Source organism: Mus caroli, chromosome 12 (assembly GCF_900094665.2).
Source record: "Mus caroli chromosome 12, CAROLI_EIJ_v1.1, whole genome shotgun sequence".
NCBI classification, from domain to species: domain Eukaryota; kingdom Metazoa; phylum Chordata; class Mammalia; order Rodentia; family Muridae; genus Mus; species Mus caroli.
This window is the reverse complement of record NC_034581.1, coordinates 13,764,179-13,785,271: the sequence shown is the minus strand read 5'-3', so window position 1 is coordinate 13,785,271 and position 21,093 is coordinate 13,764,179. Positions and strand designations below refer to the sequence as shown.

The window sequence follows — 21,093 nt, the reverse complement described above, 5'->3', positions numbered from 1 at the left end:
GACTCACCACAGCACCTGGCATTTATATGGATGCTAAGGATCCGAATTTTGGCCCTCCGACTTACACAGCAAGCATCTGCCAACCGAATCATCTCCCTTGCACCCCTACACCATCCTTCATGCTTTTAATCTGCCCTATTTGTAGGGTCAAAGTATTCCAAAAATACCTTCCAATTTTTAAATTAAATAGTAGATGTTAAAATATTTTATCAGTATATTTTGATGATTTATAATAAGCAATCAAAATACAGAGAATATAGAATTTTTTTCTAATAAACTATTTTGAAATAAAATAACTGCCAGGATTGAGGTATGTTAAATGACATTTCATATAATCTTTATAGCAGCTTAAATTTACATTTCAAACAAAATTGAAAATATATACCTCTAAGTAACTCAGTTATTTTGTTTTCTAAATCAAACAGCTTTCAAAACAATAATACATTTTCCTCTGATAAGCATGCACATCCATTATGGTGCAGGCAACTCTGGATGCAGGGGCTCCTGGCTGTGGAGCCTAGGAACTTATAGGAACTTGCTATACACAGAGCCTTGAACATCCGGAGCATTCCCATTGGAGTATCAATTTCATGGCTGGATTCCCTCAGGAGTCTGCAGTTGTCAAAGGTGTTCACTATGCAGAACGAACCTGAAACTGAGTCAGAGCTGTTCTTGCCCTGTATTACTAATCTACTGATCAATTAGATACTGAAGCAAGTGAGGAAACAAATGCAACTCCCCTGAGAGAGAACAAAGGACAGGACTGGGAAAGAGGGATGAGGATGAGGGGACACTCACTTGGTCTCCCTAGCTTATGTAAGGGGCGGGGCACTAAAGTCAGGAACTGTGTTAGTCTCCAGAGAGTCCAAGTATTCAGGAAAGATGGTATCGGCTAGAAGGGCAACCACGAACAAGCTAAGAGAACAACACACTGCCTTTTCTGTAGCACAGCCTGCAGGGATGTGTGGGACACCTGTACTGATTTATAAGATATTCGTACAAATCACAGGTCAGACCTCCTAAACTTGGCACAAGCCACGTATTAAACACACAGTTCTTTAGCTCTATAGGTCTCAAACAAGCTAAATGCAGCTCCTTAAGTTTGATATTAATCTTCCGGTAAATGGCAAGCTTTCAGCCCTGGGGCTTGCTCTTTGCTTTGAAGGAGCAGTAAAAAGAGCAGGTGCCAAGTGAAGACAAACGGTGCTGCGGAATGATTTGGTGCAAGAGTGGCAGGCAGACCATGGGGTCAGGAAGGAGAGCAGAGGCCAAGCTGCAGCTCAGCACTTGGCCTAGCAAGCCTGTGCACACTGGTCCCTGATGTGCAGGCACCTGGGAGAGTAATTTGGGCCCATTTCATATCTGCCTGTCAAATCTCAGCTACTAAGCTGGAACTCAGGGGCCTTGTGAGGCAGGCTTGTGAGTCAAGAGCACCTTCCTATCATCTAGCCACCATAGCTCCTCTTGATCTTGCTGTCCACAGTCCTCATTCCTTGGAACGATAGCAAACCTCTTCTGTCGGCTGGAGTACAGTTTGGGGGCAAAGTGCTTGGCCAGCACGAGGTGCAAAGCCCTGGTGTGATGCCCAATGCAAGAAAGGGCAGGAAAGGAGCATGCAGCCTCAAAACAGAACCAAAGAATGACATGGGTAAGAGGTCTCCTCAATTGTAAAATAGCCCACACACGCCCAACAATAAAATACAACAGAGAAACCAAGCAAGGTGGCACACACCCCTGCAAGCCTACTTACTATACAAGGCCTAGGGAGAGGCAGGTGGTGGTGGTGGTGGTGACTCACACCTTTAATCCCAGCATTGGGGNGGGGGNGGGGNGGGGNGGGGGCAGCAGAGGCAGAGGCAGGCAGATCTCTGTGAATTCAAGGCCAGTGCAAGTTCCAGGACAGCCAAGGTTACACTCGGTGAAACCCTGTCTTAAAACTACCACCACCACCCCCCAAAAGAAAGTAAGAAAGAAAGGAGGGGAGAAAGGAAAGGAAAGGAAAGGAAAGGAAAGGAAAGGAAAGGAAAGGAGAGGAGGTTGAGACAGGAAGACTAAGAGCTTGAGGCAGCACAGGCTACATAGCTCAAGTTCTAGACCAACCTGGTCAGGCAGTGAGATCCCATCTAGGAAAAGAAAAAAAGAAGCAATATAGTGGAAATGACTGCTATGTAGCCAAGGCTGTCTTACTGCCTCTGCCCCCGAATTCTGTAGTCGTGGGTATACCCAATGTGTCTGACAATTTTAGGTGATTTTTTTTCCTTCCAGTGTTAGGTAATGTACCCAGTGCCTGTGAATACTAGCTTTAGGTGACTTACTATGTTGGAGTTATTATACCTAAGATCGATTCTATAGGACCGGATACAATTTACTTATAGAACACCACGTCCCCATTCACAGTCAAGCACACTTGTTATGTCACCACCTTGGAGGCAAAGCCAAGATCAGGAGAGCTCTAGGTCATCCTTGGCTACACAGCAGATCCCTGGCCAGCCTGGGCTGCAAGAGACCCAGCCACACACACACAAAGGCAAAACTGAAAATTAAAAAAATCAAATCAAATCCACATATTTAACAATGTAACAGGAAAGACAGTGTTTCCAAATATGAATAGCATCTATGGGGGCAGAGTATGTATTTTTCCCCTTATACTTTGTAAAATACTGAAAATAAGAACATGGATATATATTTGTGTAATTAAAACATTTGTGCCATTTCTGCAAAAGGTCATTTCACAATGTAAAAAACATCAAAAGGAAAATATTTTTATTATTCACCCACTTCTTCCTGGACAGAAATGACATCAGCATGCACACATGTGCCCTGGCAGAACCTGCAGTCACCCTTGTTTCTTTCCTCTTCCTCACAACCCATATTTAAACTTATTACCAAGTCTATCTTCCTACCCACACCTGCCTCCTCTGTGCCACGTGGCACACGGGCTCTTGGCCTGTACTGTCCGCTCTGATACCACCCTGCACTCTGGAGCCTCCCTCTCGATGTGGCACTGGCTGCTCAAAAGTACCATAAGTATGCCCTGGGGAGAAGGAAGAGACTCCCCTTGACAGGAAGGCGCGAGCAAGAGGAGCATTTTCTTACAGTCCACCTGCGTCTTCACAGGTGGACATTAACTCTGACTCAGATCTGCTTCTTTACTGAACAGTCCTAGGACCTACCGAAGTCCTGATGCTGAAAAGCATAGCCTAGCACTGCCTTCCCTCGTGGGGACTGCCACAGCCTGTTCTAGCTGTTTCCAACTTAGATCCCATGCCATTCTCTTTGTAGAGACAACAACCTTTCCAAAGGGCAGCCCTGGCTTCCTCACTCTGCTGCTCATGATGGGCCAGGTTCTCACGCCTCCCTAGCACACACTTCCAGACCCTTCCCAATTGGCACTTGCTCTGCTCCATGAGACCCTCTCCCTGCGCTCTCAACAGGCACTCTCCTGCGGCTGCGATGCTACTCCCATTCTGTGGCTCACCCCATCCTTCCACCTAGTCTACAGACTCAAGCTCCAGTCTCTCCCCGAAGTCACTCTGGGTAGTTTACTAAATTTCTCACAGGCACCTAGCCCACTCTGGGGGAAGGGTCTCTCCTCCCAGGCACTCTCAAAGAGTCCTCCTCCTACAGCTCATGGTGCAGACCTGAAACCACCTTTCTTCCCGTTTTAACCCTGAGGATGAAGCAATGCTAATATATTATGTATTGTGTGCTGCAGCGTCTAGCACGGTGCCTGGCACACAGCTGATGCAACAAACAAATACCTATAAAGCCACAGAAATGTGGGAAGATGGGTAAAACGGCATGTGTGAGGCTGGGAAGAGGAGCATTCGACAATAGAGGAGAACAGCAGCTTCCTGTTTGAACAGCCTTCACTTTACTATCACTCAGAACAAACACTACAGAGTGCTGCAGCATCAGCCTCCTGAGACAACAGAAACTCAGTAGCAGGTGGAGGCTGGTGAAAAACAATCCACAGACAACCGAACTACTCCAACCAAGACTTCCATGATGGGAGGCTGGCAGCAGTGAGAGCCCACACTGCTCTCAAGTCTCCCTACTGGTAACACCCGTCACTTGTGCCAGCTCTACATGAAGGCTGCCTTACTGACTAAGAGAACACATCCCCATTTCTCTCCTTCTATAGACCAAAAGGTAAAGCACGGAAGCTCCTGGTGTAGAAGAACAATTCTTTAAGAATGACAATATGATAATCTAAACTACATGTCATTGCTGATAATCCTGATGATCCGGCTTCTTGAGTGTGCAACTTATTTCTAAAACATGCAAACTATAGTGAGTTAACTAGAAGAACACTAAGCCAGCAAGCTCTTAACCTGTGGGTCTCAGCTCCTTTGGGAGTTGAACAACCTTTTCACAGGGGTCGCATATCAGATATTTACATTACATAAATATCAGATATTTGTATTACGATAACAGTAGCAAAATTATAGTTATGAAGTAGTAACAAAAATAGTTTTATGGTTGGGGATCACAACATGAGGAACTGTATTAAAGGGTCACAGCATTAGGAAGGTTGAGAATCATTGTTCTAGACTCTTAGTTTTGATTTAGATTTCTGCTTAGTCGATAGTTTCAAGTTCTAGATTCTGAAATATTTCCCAGCAAAACAAGCAACAAAGCATATCTGAAGATTACTAGATTTCAAGCCTATGCTAAACAGCACAAACAACTGGCCAACAGAATACTGAGACATTACTCTACTGGGCCACAGAGCACACTATATCCACAGTGAATCTACAGTGCAGCAAAGCTACACAGAGCCCAAGGGCTGTCAACACTACCAGTTCAAAAACAAAAACTTGCTGTGCTCTTACCGGAATGTAGTAAATGCCCATCTTGGGGGATTCATTGGCAGTAAGAAGCATTCCTAAAAATAAATACAATGAACAAATTAAACAAGTGATGAGAAGTACTCATTTCTACAAAATGTAAAATGCTTGAGTTGCCCTTTAGCCAGTCTTGCCTTTTAGGCAAGAGACCTCAGTTGTGGGAGCTGCTGAGTCCCTGTCTGTGAACTACCCAGGCTTGATGAGCTAAAGCCATGAGCAGGCTCTGGAGAGGCACTCAGCTCCATACTAGGTCTGGGGAGTTTCCAGCTTCATATGTAAGGTGTACAATATGAGAATAATAATGAAGAGAAAGGCTCCCCTCCTGGAATCAGGAGTCAAGGAACCAAAAGGTCCAGCATCAGAATTTCTTCATTAAACTTCATAGCAGACTGCAGACTGAAATGATTATAGGAGTGTAATATAGAACTTACCTCAAAAGACCCACATGTCAGGGTCAAAGAGATGGTTCAGTGGCTAAAAGCACTTATTGCTTTTGTGAGGAGCCAGGTTCAGTTCCTGGCACACACTTGATGGTTCACAATGGTTCTGTACATGTTGTGCACATAGATACATTTTGGCAAAACATTCACACACATAAAATATTTTTAAGACCCATATGTCACTAAACAGCCCTTAGAGTGCCATGATCATTTTAGGGAGTTTTAAAAGAATGAACCACTAGAGAAATTAATTTTAGTTAAATTTAGTTTTCTAAAGTTTTCTGAAGCACCTTCAAGGTGGCAAGATATTCTACAGCTAACCCTCTCATAACTACACACAAAATCAGTTGACATCTCCTCAACCCTTTACAAGGTAATGCAGGATCCCTTATAAGCTTGTATGTGATCTCAGCAAGCATGGCACCCTTCAAAATAAATTCACCAGCCCCATATAATTTGGAGAATAAAAACTCCACTCAAAACAGAAAAGGCTTCTTATGTTATCAAATAAACCATTAAGTAGTCTAAATACCACCCAACAAAATGAAAAAAGAATTCCACCATCTACATGTACTGGCTCACCTTCTTGCTGCTTCTAACATAATGTCAAACAAATAGCAAAGGTGATTCCAAGAACAGCACAAAGGTCACTTAACACTTAAGACCATGGAGTTAACGTAGGCATTTTCTCTAATAAGCAGTAGTGGTTTTTGAGGAAACTGGCAGCATTACGAACAGCATTTCTACTAAGTTTCTCAAGATGCTACTGCTTATTGTTCCTAAGAGAAAACTTTTCAGAGAAGGAAAACAGCCCAGCAACTAGAGTCCAAGGCACTCTCCTCCAGTGTCAATGGTGACAGATCTGATAAAGCAGTGCCCTCCTTGGACACATGCCCGCATCAGAACTCATCTGGGTGTATGTCATGGAAAGGCTCACCAACACTCACAACACAAAACCAGAAACAGTGTTTATGGCAGGTCTGCTGGGGGGAGGGGGAGAGCTCCCTGAGCCATCTGCAATCCGCTACCAAGCTGGGAGATAAAAGCACAGAAAGAAAGGAACTTAAAGCTTGTAGGCAGCAGCTCAACACAGCAGTGTCAAGAAAGGACAGAACAAAACCACAGGCAGCGTTACACTTCACTAGGTATTCATCTTGACTGTAATGTACAAAAGAGTCAATCTGCAAAGGATTAGAAGGCTAAAAAGCGCAGGGATGAAAAGGAAGGCAATAGGCAGGTGGCTGGCTAACCATGTTTGAAAAGCACCACACTAAAACACACAGCTTCAATAGCACTCTCAATGGCTCAAGGCAGACATTCTGGGAAGAGGGGCAGCAGGGACACGTGTCATCTTCAGCTTCTCACTGACATATGAAGACTCCACTTTGTCAGTGCTATGTGCAAATGCCCCATGGTTGTTCCTCATGCCACCCTGTAGGAGGATGCTGACGGGGACAAGAGCTATGACATTTTCCACAGTCCTGCTTGTCTCCTGCAGCTCTCTCTGTGGTGGGTGAGAAAGCTGAGGGTCATAATGGGCATAATTAAGCCTGAAGCAGGTCTTTCTTAAGTCCAAAGCCCACCTTCTTCCCTTCTGCCAATGGCTCTGGACCTTTGGCCCTGCTTTAACAGGCTGGGGTGGGACTCACACATGTGTCATCTTTACATGCTTCCTGTGTCGTCACACCATGCACACTGGGTCCCAGAGCTGTGCTGCCTCTGACAGTGCCCTGACCTGCAGAATGGCTGGCTGCTCCATGTAAGAAACTGCAAAGAGCCGTGTGAGCAGTCATGTAAGGGCCAGGAAGGCAAAATCATTTCAATATTCTGAGCTGCCTTGCAAGTACAAACAAACTATTACTAAACATGTGCCATGATTAGGTCTGAATTATTCCAAAAATGAATGTGTGGAAAAGAATGAGGTTTTACCTTCTCTAAACTATGGTTAAGCACACAGTGATGAAGACAAAGCACAGAGTGGAGGGAAGATAGGTACGGTAAAGCCAGTGCAGAGCACAACCTCTGAGCACAGCAAGGAGCCCAAGCCAACCTGCGAGGCCAGCACACACTGTCTTGTGAAACAATTATTGGCCTGCCTGGCGTACTTCTCTAAGTCATTTGACAGAAAAAGCCCTTCCTTGTCCAAACTACACATGGTAAAAGAGTCCTGAACACACTGAACCAACTTTACCCTCCCCACAAGGATGATCTGCTGGAATGATACTTGGCATGCAGAGCCTGCAGCTTGCCTTGAGGTGCCTTCATGATTTTTTCCCCAAAATACAAGGTTTCTCTGTGTAGCCATGGCTGTCCTAGAACTAGGTCTGTAGACCAGGCTGGCCTCAAATTCAAGACATTTACTGACCTCTGTAAAAGTAATTTTTATTTTCCTGGTGTAATTGTCATCTTGGAGGCTGACTGCCTCCATGTGCTAACCTAGGCCTAGTCCTGGAAGCTTCTAATCTAGACCTAGAATGTTTCAGCCTCTGAGACTTACTGCTGAATAAGCTCACCCTTGCTAGTTCCTTCTGATCTCTGGCTGGCTGGTCCTATTCAGCTGTTCTGGCTCACTCCTCTTCAAGCTGACTGATTCAAGCTAGCTTCTCTCAGTTTCTTAAAAAATTGCCCTCACTTTGTCCATATGTTCTAATCTTCTGATTCTCTCTGCAGTCTATCTCTTTATTACTGTCCTGGTAAAACTGCCTGCCTTCTCTCTCTGCGCTCTCTTAAGTAGCTTCCCTTTCCTCCCTCTTCTCATGAGAGTTGGGCATATTCTATTCTATCAAATCTTTCTCTGGTTCATCACTTTGTCTGCCAATCAATAAGACATCACTTATAACTGGGGGTGCTTCCTTCTACAAACTAACTTTACCTTCATTGTTTAGGATTAAAGGTGTGTACTAAGGCATGTCTGTATTCCAGCCAAGAGGATTAAAGGTGTGTGCTAAAGAGCTGAGCCACATGACAAGTAGAAAAAGGGTTTTCAGTAAATATCACACTCTCAGGGTTCACAGTGTGATCACACATTCTGCTACATGCCTCTGCCCCCCAAGTGCTGGGATTAAAGGTACAGGCCACACCTGGCTTGTCCATAATCCTTAACCTAAACACATTTCATCAAGCAGGTAGACCTAACTGAATTCTATCAAGTTGGGGGACCTCACTACTAAATTCAATCAACCCTTCAATGCTACTTTAGGTTCAGCACGGGATAGAAAACAAGCTAAGTGACACCGGGAGGAACAACCACATATATTCAAGAGACATACACTCTACCAGACTAAGTCTGACCTTATAAAAGTTAACACGATGAGGAAGAGGAAATGTGTGTTTGTGCTGGGGGGAGGGGGGTATATTCCAGAGTGAAGTCCCCTTATTACTCTCTGCCGCCCTTTCAGACTGCTTCTCCCTCACCTACCAATCTTTCTCCTCCCCCTTTTCCATCTACTACTTCACTGAGCTCACTGAGCTTCTGTGTAGCCCAGAATCCACGTGAGGGCATTTTAATACCTCAGCACCTTCCCCTCAATGAGTCCCTCAACTTTGCAGAAGTGACCACACCCATCAGCATAAGATCCAGCAACTCTCACAAATGAAATGACAAGGCCCTCCACCGCCTGCCCCTCCCCACTAGGAGCATGTAACTAGAGTCCACTTCAGAAGGTTCTAACCAAGGCCTTGCCCTATACCAGGCAGGTAACTAACCCTGGTAAACTACCCTACTTCTATGACCACTTGTGGTGCAAGACAGAGGGCTGGATATGATGTCACCAGCCCACAACTGCAGTACGCAGAAGGCTGAGGCAGAGGATCATGAGTTTGAAGCCTGGTTGGGCAAGAAACTGCTTCAGGGAAGCTGCTGAAATATATAGGGAGAATCTCAATAAAACAAAAATAAACAAGCAAGCAAGCAATAAATAAACAAACCCAAAAGCCAGATAGAAAGAACAAATTCTGGGCCACTGATTACACAGGATTATAATACGATAAGTGATAGACTTGTATTTCTCACTCATACTCAAAGCTGTGAGTAGTCTGCTCTTTCCTCCAGGCCCCAGCTACAAGCCACAGGCTCTGTCTCAGGCTCGACCTGCGCATCAGTAATGCATGGTTCTTTGATGCTGCTGTATCCAAGCCTGTGAAGAGTCTCCATTCACTCTTCTCCCCATTGCTCGAAATGGAATGGCTTCTGCTATTTCAAGTCTCATATGTCCCCTTGGGTCTTCATACCCACTCTGGCTTCTTCAATGATCAATCTGTACTTACTTAAGAACATTCTTACCTGCTAACCTAGACATATACGTTACGGTGTACCAGGTGTTGAACAGTGGCAAACTATCACCACCCCTCGTTGTCAATGCCTAATACATAAATGCCAGAAACACACATGCTGGCTTGCTCAACTCAGGACACTATTTCATGGGTACTGCAGCTCTAAGGCAGCCCACTCTTTATCTGTGTGGGCCCTCTGGTGACAGATGGAGCCCAGCTGGTCAGGTGACCACCTGCACCCACCTGTCCTTTCCCTTCAGCCCTCCTACGACCCTGTTACTCTTCTGACATTGTCTTCTTGGTGAATCACCTTACCCACCAAGCCACTCTAATCCCATTCCATGACTGCCCTCCACATAAGACCCTGAAAGCCTCCCCTGCTCCTCCACCCCACCCCCAACTCTGGCTCACGACTCCCTGTGACATGCTGGCACAGTACTGTCCGCATGTGTGCAGTGGGACACATCAGGCTTTCCTCTCTACCCCGTCAACAGAGGACAGGGCTTGAGAGTGGGAGGGTTCTCTCATTCTTTTCTCAGACCCCATTTGAGACCTGCCCTGAAGGTACTGCTGAATTTCGAAACCTATCATATAATTTGCTGAACAGTACCTGATGCAGAATATCTCCAAACCTTTATTACCATCCTCCTTCAAATCTCTAACCTCAATTTCCACATGCCATTACTAATCACATAAAAGAATACACCAAAATAGCATTTCACCTGCCACCTGCCTACATTTGTTACTAGTTTCTACTAATAGCTAGGCGGGCTGAGCACTGAGTCATGAGCGCCCTTTCTGAATCATCCATACCACTTCCTGTCCTTTCTTCTTCCAAGTAGATGAAAAACTCAAGAACTATCCTGAGCAATCCAAGTGTGATCTTAGGACGCAAACACAGTTTAAAACTCAAGCGCAGGAGCGTGAGCCTACCTGAGCTGGGATAGAGGCAAACATCATTAAGATCATGTTCTGGCTCCAATGAAGTAAATATTTTCCCCTAAAACAGTAAGCAAAAAGTAAATTACTGAAATCATCAAAGACAGCTTTTAGCAATGGCACATAGAGAAAATAAAATGGAGACACAACCCAGATAGTGCCACATAAAAGAAAGAAGCTAATGGAAAGGACTCAGACTCAAAAATCTTCTCTGTCTTATCAGCATATCAGACGGTCTTGTTTTAGAAATGAATTGACCTGTTCAAAACAAAACAGAAGAAGACTCAAAGTCTCAGAGGGGCCAGGGCACAGTAGAAGACATTAGGGTTAAAGGGAAGCTACGTAGCAGTGCCACCAAACCCCAGAGACAACCAAGTACAACCCAGAATCCCGTGAGGCCGGAGCATCAGTCACTATATGGTGAAGGCTCCAACATTCCACTTTAAGTGTGGGGAAACATCTACTGTACTATTGAAAACTAAGAAGAAGGCCCAGAAGTAGGCAAGAGTGGAAAAAGACAAGAAAAAAGAGAAACAAGGAAAGCAGGTCACACAAAGCCAGGTAATCTGTTAGTCAAGAGGAAGCACTTAGTCTTAAGAAACAAAAAGTACCAAAATAAAATTGATTGCTGTAATTACAGTGTGATGTCTTCAAATGGGGATGCTGACAAGTTCTGCCAGCTCTTGCAGCGATAAGTCATTACCAGAAGACACCAGGATGTGGTGCACCCAGGGCAGAAGTGGGTGGAGCTGGAGACCAGGCAGGATGGTTATTTCGAGGTTGGTGAAAATAGGTAGCCAAGTTCTTGTTCAACAGTGAAGCTCGCCTAGCCAGCTCCCACTGAAGTGGGAAGGAGAGGGCAAAGAAAAGAGGAAGAGAACAAGAACTACGACAGCATGGGTCAACAGAGGCAAAGGGGTCATTGGTCCCAGAAACCCGGGGCACGGGAAACACAGTCAAAAGGGGTCTTGAAGGACACATCCAAATGGAGCTACTGCTAGGCTTAGGTAGGATGGGAGCCAGGTCAAACGAACACCTTTATACTATCTTGGGAGTTCTTGGAAATACGAGCTAGTACGGTAGCACACAAATATAATCCCAACATTCAGAAAGTAGAGGTAGGATGGTGAGTTTGAGGCTTGTGTGGGTTCCATACTGAGTTCCAGGTAAGCCTTATCTACATAGTCAAACTATCTCTAAACACACACCATGTATGTACTTATACAATGAAAAACAGTAAGACAACTGATTAGTGGTGTTGTTGTTATTATTATTTTGATCCAGAGTCTCACTGCATAGTCCAAGCTGGCCTCAAACTCTTGGTTCTCCTGCCTCAGTCAGCCTCTTAAGTGTGGAAGTGTGCAAGTACACTCTGCATAGGGAAATAGTGTTTTTCTATCAATTAGTTAGGGTTGCTGAAAAATTATTGATCTAAGATATGAAAAGTCTCCCAGGAGCCCTCAAAACCCTCAAACTCAAAGCCTACCAAGCAGAATGCTTAACCCCTGCAAGCATCAGGGTAGTGTTTCCAAGAACTCAGGAAAGCCTTGAGCTGGTCATCTGCTGCTAAGTTAAACAGTAACTAGAATGGATACATCTCAAGACAGAGCCAGAGGAATAAAGTAAGGTCACCACTTCTGGAGATTAAACTGCAATACTTAGAAATAAAATCTTTTTTTTCTTTTTTTTTTTTTTTTTTTGGTTTTTCGAGACAGGGTTTCTCTGTGTAGCCCTGGCTGTCCTGGAACTCCCTTTGTAGACCAAGCTGGCCTCGAACTCAGAAATCCGCCTGCCTCTGCCTCCCGAGTGCTGGGATTAAAGGCATGCGCCACCACGCCCGGCAGAAATAAAATCTTGAGAACTTATTTTTATTTTATGTGTATTAGTGTTAGCCTGAGTTGTTAGCCTATGCAAACTGTGCATGCAGTGCCTGGAAAGTCCAGAAGAAGGTGTCTGCGCCTCTGAGAGTGAAGTTACAAAAAGTTGTGAGCTGTCATGTGGATGCTGAGAATTGAACCTGGGTCCTGCAAGAGCAGTCAATGCTCTCAACCACTGAGCCATCTCTCTAGCCCCAAAATGCAAAATTTAAAAAACTCAAAAGTACTGACTAGAAAAGCCAAAGTGACAGGTGGCTGGATTGTGCCTGACCTACCATTATCCACACCAAACACAACAGGTGCCTCTAGAACCCGGTATCCACTCCAGGCAGTGAGTGAGGAGGGAATAGGCCTTCTGCTCAGCGTCTTCTCAGGACTGTTTTTACCTTCACTCTTTAGCCTTTAGAATTAATATGTATATTGAAAGCAAAATTATTAAGAGTCTGTAAGGCTAAAGAGATGGCTCGGCAGTTAAAAGCACTTATTGCTCTTCCAAAGGTCCTGAGTTTAATTCCTAGCAACCACATGGTGGCTCACAACCATCTGTAATGGGATCCCTCTTCTGGTGTGTCTGTAGACAGCTACAGTGTACTCATATAAAGAAAGCAAATAAATAAATAAATCTTAAAAAAAAAAAAAAAAAAAACTTTACATATATTAAGTGAAAGCAGAAGGCAGATTAAAATCAGCAATCCAAAACAGTGTTACTTTTAAAATAACATTTGTAGTTGAGAGGAAACACTAAAATATTCTTAAGAAAACACTATTTGAAAAAAAATGAAACAAAGTTAGCCAGGCCTTGAAGCACAGGCATGTAATACTACCAACTAGGGAGACTGAGGCAGGAGGATCACAAGCTAAAGGTCTGCCTAGGGTAGGGTGAGTTCAAGGTCAACTTGGGTAACTGACTGAAGCCCTCTCTTGAAATAAAAAGTACAAAAACCATTAAGGATGTAACCCAGTGGTACAGCACTGGCTAAGCACACACAAGGACCTGGGTTCAATCCCTAGAATTACCACCAGAGAAAGGCAGACAGACAGACTGACCAATACACAAAATTACTATGTCCTTACTATTTCTAGACCCTGCTTGTTTGAGATGGGGACAGGGTATGAATCTGGGACATGCACTGACTCTAGAATGGAAGAAAATCAGCAGCTCGCAGAACTCTGCTGGGGTAGTCAGTGAGTGAAAGGTCTCAGGATGGAGCCAGCAAGCTTGCTCAGCAGGTCAAAGTGTTTGCTGTGCCACCTGAATTCAACCCTGGAACCCATGGTGGAAGAGTAATATATCCAAGTTGTCCTCTGACCTCCATGTGCATTATAGCACATAGCCATTCTCACAGGCAGCAGTAATAAAATAAAATCAAGACGGTAGGGGCAGGACCAAAGGGCTCTTCAGAGGCAGATTCTATTTCACAGTGACTTCCTCTCCATCTAACAGGGGATAAAAGCCCTAACCACCAGCCTGATGACCTGAGTCCAAGCCCTCCTCATGCACAAGTGCACATAAGTCAGGATGCTCCGTAACTGAAGACAGCGCATGTCAGCTTTGCCCAAACACAGACATACCCTGACCTAAAGTGACTGATATGCTGGGTCCCAGATGGCTACTCAGCACCCCCTTCTCAAGGACCCACAGAAGCTGCCAAAGCACACAGAAAAAAAAAAAAAAAAAAAAAAAAGCAGCACTGGGAACAGGCAAGGAAAACAGAGAGCAATTGCAACAGAAAGTACGTACGGAGTCCTTGTTCCACATTTTGACAATTCTAGAGTCTGCAGACAAAACCAAATCTAGTGAATCCTGGAAATGAACTGACTTAATCGGCAGCCCATACTGGTGATCCTTAACTAGCAACGGCTTATCCGAGCGAAGATCATATAACAACACCTGGAAGAGAAAAGTTAATTCTAGTCAAACAAGCCATTTCCAAACTACACATTTAATATTCAGAGTAATGGGAGCTGGGGAGGCAGCTCAGCTACTAGAGTACTGACCCAGTACCCACAAAGCCCCAAGTTCATTCCCCAGCCCAGCAAAACCAGCCATGGTGGTACATGCCAGTAGTCTCAGCACTTGGGATATGGAGGCAAGAAAATCAGGAATTCAAAGTCATTCTTGGCTACATATCAAGTATGAAGCCATCATGGGGTATAAGAGACCCCTCCCCTCCTCATACACAGACATACACATGAAGAAAAACAAAAAAACAAAAAAGTTGGAATAATGACTGCCACCTATTTCATAACCTTCTATGAACATGACAAACACACTTAGTCAGAGCCTAACACTAAAGTCAGCTCTTGGAAGTTTTATGACTTTAACCCTGGGAGTAGTTTTTAGATCCACTAATTTGATAATTACTGATCTATACTAAGAAAGGGACGGATATTCATAAGAATGTTTTGCTTGCTAATTAGCAAATCTGTGGCCTAGGACACAGCAGGTGCTGCTGCAACAAGTGACCTTGAGTGAGCATTGTGGCACATGCCTTTGGGAGGCAGAGACAGGCAGAGCTCTGTGAGTTCAAGGCCAACCTCTTCTACACAGAATTCTAGGCCAGCTAGCATTGTATGTCAAGACCATCTCAAAAGAAAGAGAAAAAAAAAAGGCTCTTTACATGCACACATCTTGGAAATATTTAGTGAACACAATTCTTACTTGCAGGATTCCCAGGGTCTTCAAAATATGTACTTAAATCCACTGTGACTCTCCAAGAGTAGAAAGCTGTTAGAATTCCAAATTTGGGCCACACTGTAAAAACTACTGTTCCAAAGCCCTATCAGGAATGTCTGAGGACTACCTCGACTCAACTCTGACACCAAAGGACTAGACCGATCTTCCGAGGTGCTAAAAGGACCTAGTAGTCTGGAGCACCCACTATCCAAGTGCCTTCCAATACACATCCAAAATACTGGCTCACATGCTCACATGTGACATTTACCTGCCCTGTGGATGTTCCAACTGCCATGCTCAAGGCTCCATTAAACTTCAGTGCAGAGATGGTGGGTAAGCTGTTTATCCTGAAAAGCAAGTGTTTGTCCTCACTTCAAATCTAACAAGGAAAATCACATTACCAGCTATTTGTTTATAACTCTATCCAAACTTTCATAATAAAAAAGACATTTCCCACACAAATGTAATCCCATAACCCACCTCATCTTCCATTCTATTCAGATAATAGAACACTGTTTACAGAAACTTCTCTAGGATAGACAGACAGATAGATAGATAGACAGATAGATAGATATATCGTGTGTGTGTGTGTGTGTGTGTGTGTGTGTTTACATGTGCATGTGTGTGCAGGGGCACCAGGGGTCAACATCAGATATCTGCAATCCATGTGTGCTTTGGAATAGAATGTTCAGTGATTCTGGAGTTTGCTGGTCAGGGACTCCCAGGGACTTTCCTGACTCCATCTCTCCAGATCTGAGATTAGTGACTGGTTTACATGGATGCTGGGGATCTAAACTAAGTCATGTCTTTCACAGCTAGCACTTTATTGAATGAGCCATCTTCCCAGATCCCTATCATTACTCCAAACATCCCTGTCATTACTCAGAGAAACAATGTATCTTGGGATATGGGTGGGTATGCTTACTTCTGATGTAAAACCAACTTCACCAAGGCAGAAGAGATAGCTCAGTGGTTAACAACATGCAGTGCTTCTGCAATGAACTCAAATTTGAATTCCAGCATCCAAGTCAGGTGTCTCACAACTACCTATAACTCCAGCTCAGGAGATCTGACACCTTTGCGCTCTGCAGGCACCTGCACTCATGGACGCAAACACATATTCATAATTTAAAATTGTTTTAAAAATAAAATAGATCAACTTCATTCATCTAAAATAAAAGCCTAAGACCTAAATCTCAATGGTACTAAAGGACAAAAGGTACGGCTATAATTCTAGACGTGCTTCTCATGCACCAGCTACAGACACGAGCGCCAAAACATTAAGGAAGAAAAAAGAGATTAGGTCAGAAGTAGACCAGAGCTGGCTGTGCTGATGCCTGCCTGCAATCCCAGCACTCAGGAGGCTGAGGTACACTACACAGTGAGATCATGTCCCACAACAACAAGTAGAAACCAGGTCTGCATCCAGCCCTTCAAGGCCAGACCATGCCTGGAGCACTAGCAAGCCTCTCCTGCCACCTACAGCCTTAGCCTGGAGCTGCACTGAGCAGCGGCTGGAGGAGGCTGCTGCTCCTCAGACTCCAACACCTACTCTTCAAAATGAACTTCAGAATAACTGTTCATACAGAATTATCTTCCTACTCCTCCCAGGCTTATTTCATAAGGCAATTTTATCACTTTCTTCAGACAGGGAAATGAATCCTTCAATAATTGTAGTTTATGTTATGAGAACTTTTCTGCTGCCGCCTCCTCCTCCTCCTGGGGAACTGCTAAGATACCAAAGTCACTGACTTCCGTACATTCATTTCCTAACCAGCTTCTGTAACTCTCCTGTTAATTCTGCCTGGCTTCCAGGCAAGTCTGCTGACTTCCTCAGGCAGACAGTCAATCATGGAAAAGAAAGACAGTCTGCTCTATCCAGTACTTCTAACTTCTCTACCTTCTAGAATTTACTAAATAACACAAGTGACAAGCTACAAGGTTTGTAGGAAAAGCATAAAGCTAAATTAAAAAGAAAAATACAGGGGCTAGGGAGATGGCTAAGAGGTTAAGAACACTGGCTGCTCTTTAGAGGACCAGGGTTTGATTCTCAGAACCCATCCATAACTCCAGTTCCCGAGGACCCAACAAGCTCTTCTGGGTTTCATGGGTACTGTACTTATGTGCAGATACAAACAGACATATGTAATTAAAAATAAATAAATCTTTAAAAAATACAATACAATAAGATCACTTGAAACAATCAGCAAAAGAAAAACCAGCAATCTTTAACATTTTCGTATGCCTCTGGATGTTCTTCCGATGACAATAAACACATGTGGTCATGGTCATTGTCCTTTTATAAAAATGTTATAAGAATTTAATAAAACTCTATGACAAATGTATATTTTTCTTTCTCACTGAAAGGTATATATCTAAAAATGGGTATTTATATACTCTTCCCTACACTAACATATGTTCTGAAACATAATTCTCAAAAGCTGAACAATGAGTATGTCATTGATGGAGAGTGTTCTTTCATAAAACACATAAAATTAAAGTACCTAACAAGACGTCACTTTCTGTACATACAGAACTCACCAAAGTCTCTGGTAAATAAATATCAAGTACTAAGGTGGGATAGGGTGGTGTAATCCCAGCATTTGGGAGGAAAAGCAATTGGGAGGAAAAGCATTAGGAGTTCAAGGCCATTCTCAGCCATTCAGTAAGTTTGAAGGCAGCCTGACACTTATGTTTTAATATAAAAAAAGAAAAAAAAATCACTACTAAGCAGTCAGGTAGATTTAGTTAACTGCTACCTCTGTTCTTTCTAATAACAATAAATTGGGAGAGGTGTCTGTGTGTCTACTATATACCAGATACTCAGGAGACTTCCTTAGACCCAGGAGTTAACAGCCCACGTGGATAGGGGAGAGCCTAGCTCAAGAACTAACAGTAGCTAGACAGAGGGCTCAGTGAAGCCAACCATTGGGCACCTGCTCCCAAGCCTGACAACTGGACCCACAGGGAGAGGGAGAGAAGACTCTTTTCAAAGCTGTGCTCTGACCTCTACATGCATGGGTGTGCCCTGCCCGTGCAAAATCAGTCAATCAAACAAATGTAATTAACTGAAAAGAAAGGAAGAGGAGGGAGAGGAGGAGGAAGAAGAAGAGGAAGAAGAAAAGGAGGAGGCGGGGGAGGAGGAGGAGGAAAAGGAAAGAATGGTGAGGACCTGCTGGGGAGGAGCCTCAGCTGAGGATAGGGAGACAGTGCCCACTCAATAAGGTGGTAGATGCTTACATTTATATGAGGTTTTCTGTAAAACAATTTAGCAGGAACCCAAGAAACTCAGTTCTAGATGCTTGGGAAATAACCACTGAACTGCAAACATTGGATATGGCTCCTGGAGGCTCTGGTTGGCCAAATTCTGCTACACAGCAGGTGGGTCTCTGCTATTCTTTCTGTTTCGGATACTGCTTAGTGTCTTTTGTTATATTATATATAATTATTTTCAAAATATTTTATCACAACAGCTGAAAATTCCTTACCTCTAAAGAACAAAAAATCAGTACAAAATGTGAATTAATTTTCATCAAAAAACAAACAAACAAATTCCAATATTTCAACCATATACATATGTGGTGCACATCTTTAATCCCAGCACTTGGCAGGCAGAAGAGGGCAATCTCCCAGCTCAAGGCCAGTCTGGTCTACACAGTGAGTTCAAGGACAGCCAGGGATACACAGAAACACTGTCTCAAAAAAATCATAAACAGAAAAAAAGTACTCCCATTACTTCTAAAGACCAAAGTGAAGACGGCCTTTTTCCATCCTTGTCCTGAGACCGTGTAGTATCCCATCTCCTCTAGTTACTGCACTTATGCTGGAAATAGCCTTGAGATGTATTATCAGTGACTACTACACATCTGTTTGTTTTAAAACAAAACAAAGCGGGCTGGAGAGATGGTTCAGCAGTTAAGAGCACAGACTGCTCTTCCAGAGGTCCTGATTCAATTCCCAGCAACCACATGATGGCTCACAAACATCTGTAATGGGATCTGATGCCCTCTTCTGGTGTGGCTGAAGATAGCCACAGTGTACTCACATACATTAAGTAAATAAATCTAAAAAACAAAACAAAACAAAAAACAAAAGGAGAATTGAGTGAACACACGCAGGAATGTCCCCAGAGGTCAGAGGACAACTCTGTGACACTGGCTCCTCCTTTCCACCTCTGGGGACCCAGAGACTGAACTCAAGTCATCAGGCACACAACTCTGATCCAAGCCGTCAGGAGGCAGAGGGAGGTGGGTCTCTGTGATGTGAGGCCAGCACAGTGTATACAGAGTTCTATGCCAGGCAGGGCTGGAGTGAGACTATTTCATAAGAGAAAAACAAGAAACAACAACAACAACAAAGAGAAACAAAGTCAGGCTGTGATGCTAAGGGCACACGGAACTCAGAGCACACATCTCGACATAATTCAAAGACAAATCAATGCTTAACAGTGAGAGAAAATTAGAATGAGTAAATTTAGTATTATGTCCTTAGTATTAGTATATTTCCTGATTTCTTTTTTTAAACACTGATGGGTTAAAACAATGTGGCAACTGAGGAGCTGGCTCTGAAGGAAAGCACAAACTGCTCTGAGGGGAGCAGAATTAGGTTCCCAGCACCCACACAGGCTGCTCACAACTGCCTGTAACTCAAGCTCTGCTTCTAGGGGATACAGTGCCCCCCTCTGGCCTTTTTAGGCACCTGCACCCATGCACAGGCACACACCTTATACAAAAACAAAAAAAACCCTTAATATGCACCTTTTGCATTAGTTTATTCTATGTGGATGTGAACTTCCTGGCTTAAAGTTTCTTAATATCCTCTACACCATGCCTTGATTAGTGAAGCTGATTATCATTTTAAAATAAACCCCAAAAGCAATCAAGAAAAATGAATGTTTCTATTGTCACTTTAAATGTAGCAGTTTAAAACAAACACACAAGTTTACTTCTTAACACAGAGTTAACATTTACGTATTAGAAAGAGGTATCTTTCTAACTGTGTCATTAGTTCGTTATACACTAGATTGCTGCTCCTGTGATACGGAAGATTGACCCTGCAGCCTTGCATACTCCACAGGTACTCTCCTACTGAGCTGCATCAGCTGAGCCATTCTTTATTATTTTTAATCAAAGATGCTCCATGTAAACATCTTTTCAAAGGAGTTATGAGTTCCTACCGTAAAGGAAATCATGCACTAATTTAAAGGGTCCTTAGTGTCATTGCAGCCTGTCACCATCAGACGCTTTACCCTCCAACATGACATCAAGGGACAGTATATAAAGTCTCCCTGAAGTAAACGTGGATGTGCTGGAGAAGCAGTGCCCAGAGAAAGGCTTTTCTGAACAGATAAGCCTGGAGCAAAGACCTGCCTGAGGGTGGTCTGCCTACAGCCAGCACCTGGGCAGGGGTGCCAACCTGTGCCAGCCCATGCTGGTGAGTGGATGACAAAGACTCGTTCTTACTTGATTTAAGCTGCTACCTGTGTTGCATGTTTTTCCTCTCCAAGTATGCATTACTCTCTAAATGTTTTACGTGTAGACCAATAAGAACAAGAAAAAAAAAAGGAAAAGTCACCCTTTGCTTCCTTCAACATAGCATTCAAAGCACACCTTCTCACCTGCCCAGTCACCAATCCTGGGGGAATGAAAACTAAAAACCACGCTGCTCTGAGAAGTACTGGAGAGAAGGAATCTCCCTGGCTTACCCACAGCTTTATAGGACAACAATCCCCGACACCAGTCTCAGATGTGAGTCAGAAAGAAGAAAGAGTTCATCCTTTGGCAATTAATTTCACACTGACATGCTGACTTAAATCAGAAGGTTGACTGCCAGTTATACTGCAGATTGACTGCTACTTACTCTGAATCTGCTGTGACACTATTCAATGCACAGTCTAACACGCCAACCCTTTTTCTTACTCTTGGATCCCAGCATTCCACTCGACCCTGAACAGAGGAAAAAAACATTTTAAGTAAAAGTGTAACTAGAAAACTTTTGAACATTTACCAAAAATAAGATTTACCAGCATGCAGAATCAA

At 43.7% G+C, this 21,093-nt stretch overlaps 1 protein-coding gene across 1 annotated transcript in view; it reads right to left on the bottom strand.

The window, feature by feature from the left end:
* The window catches only part of Nol10 (nucleolar protein 10), an 82,380-nt gene that overhangs the window by 46,057 nt on the left and 15,230 nt on the right, over positions 1–21,093 (bottom strand). The window contains exons 9-13 of the mRNA XM_021178984.2: positions 20,915–21,000; positions 15,324–15,402; positions 14,120–14,269; positions 10,496–10,562; positions 4,836–4,888 (exon numbers count right to left, since the gene is read on the bottom strand). Coding sequence (XP_021034643.1) covers positions 4,836–4,888; positions 10,496–10,562; positions 14,120–14,269; positions 15,324–15,402; positions 20,915–21,000 — 435 coding nt within the window. The remainder of the gene's footprint in view (positions 1–4,835; positions 4,889–10,495; positions 10,563–14,119; positions 14,270–15,323; positions 15,403–20,914; positions 21,001–21,093) is intronic.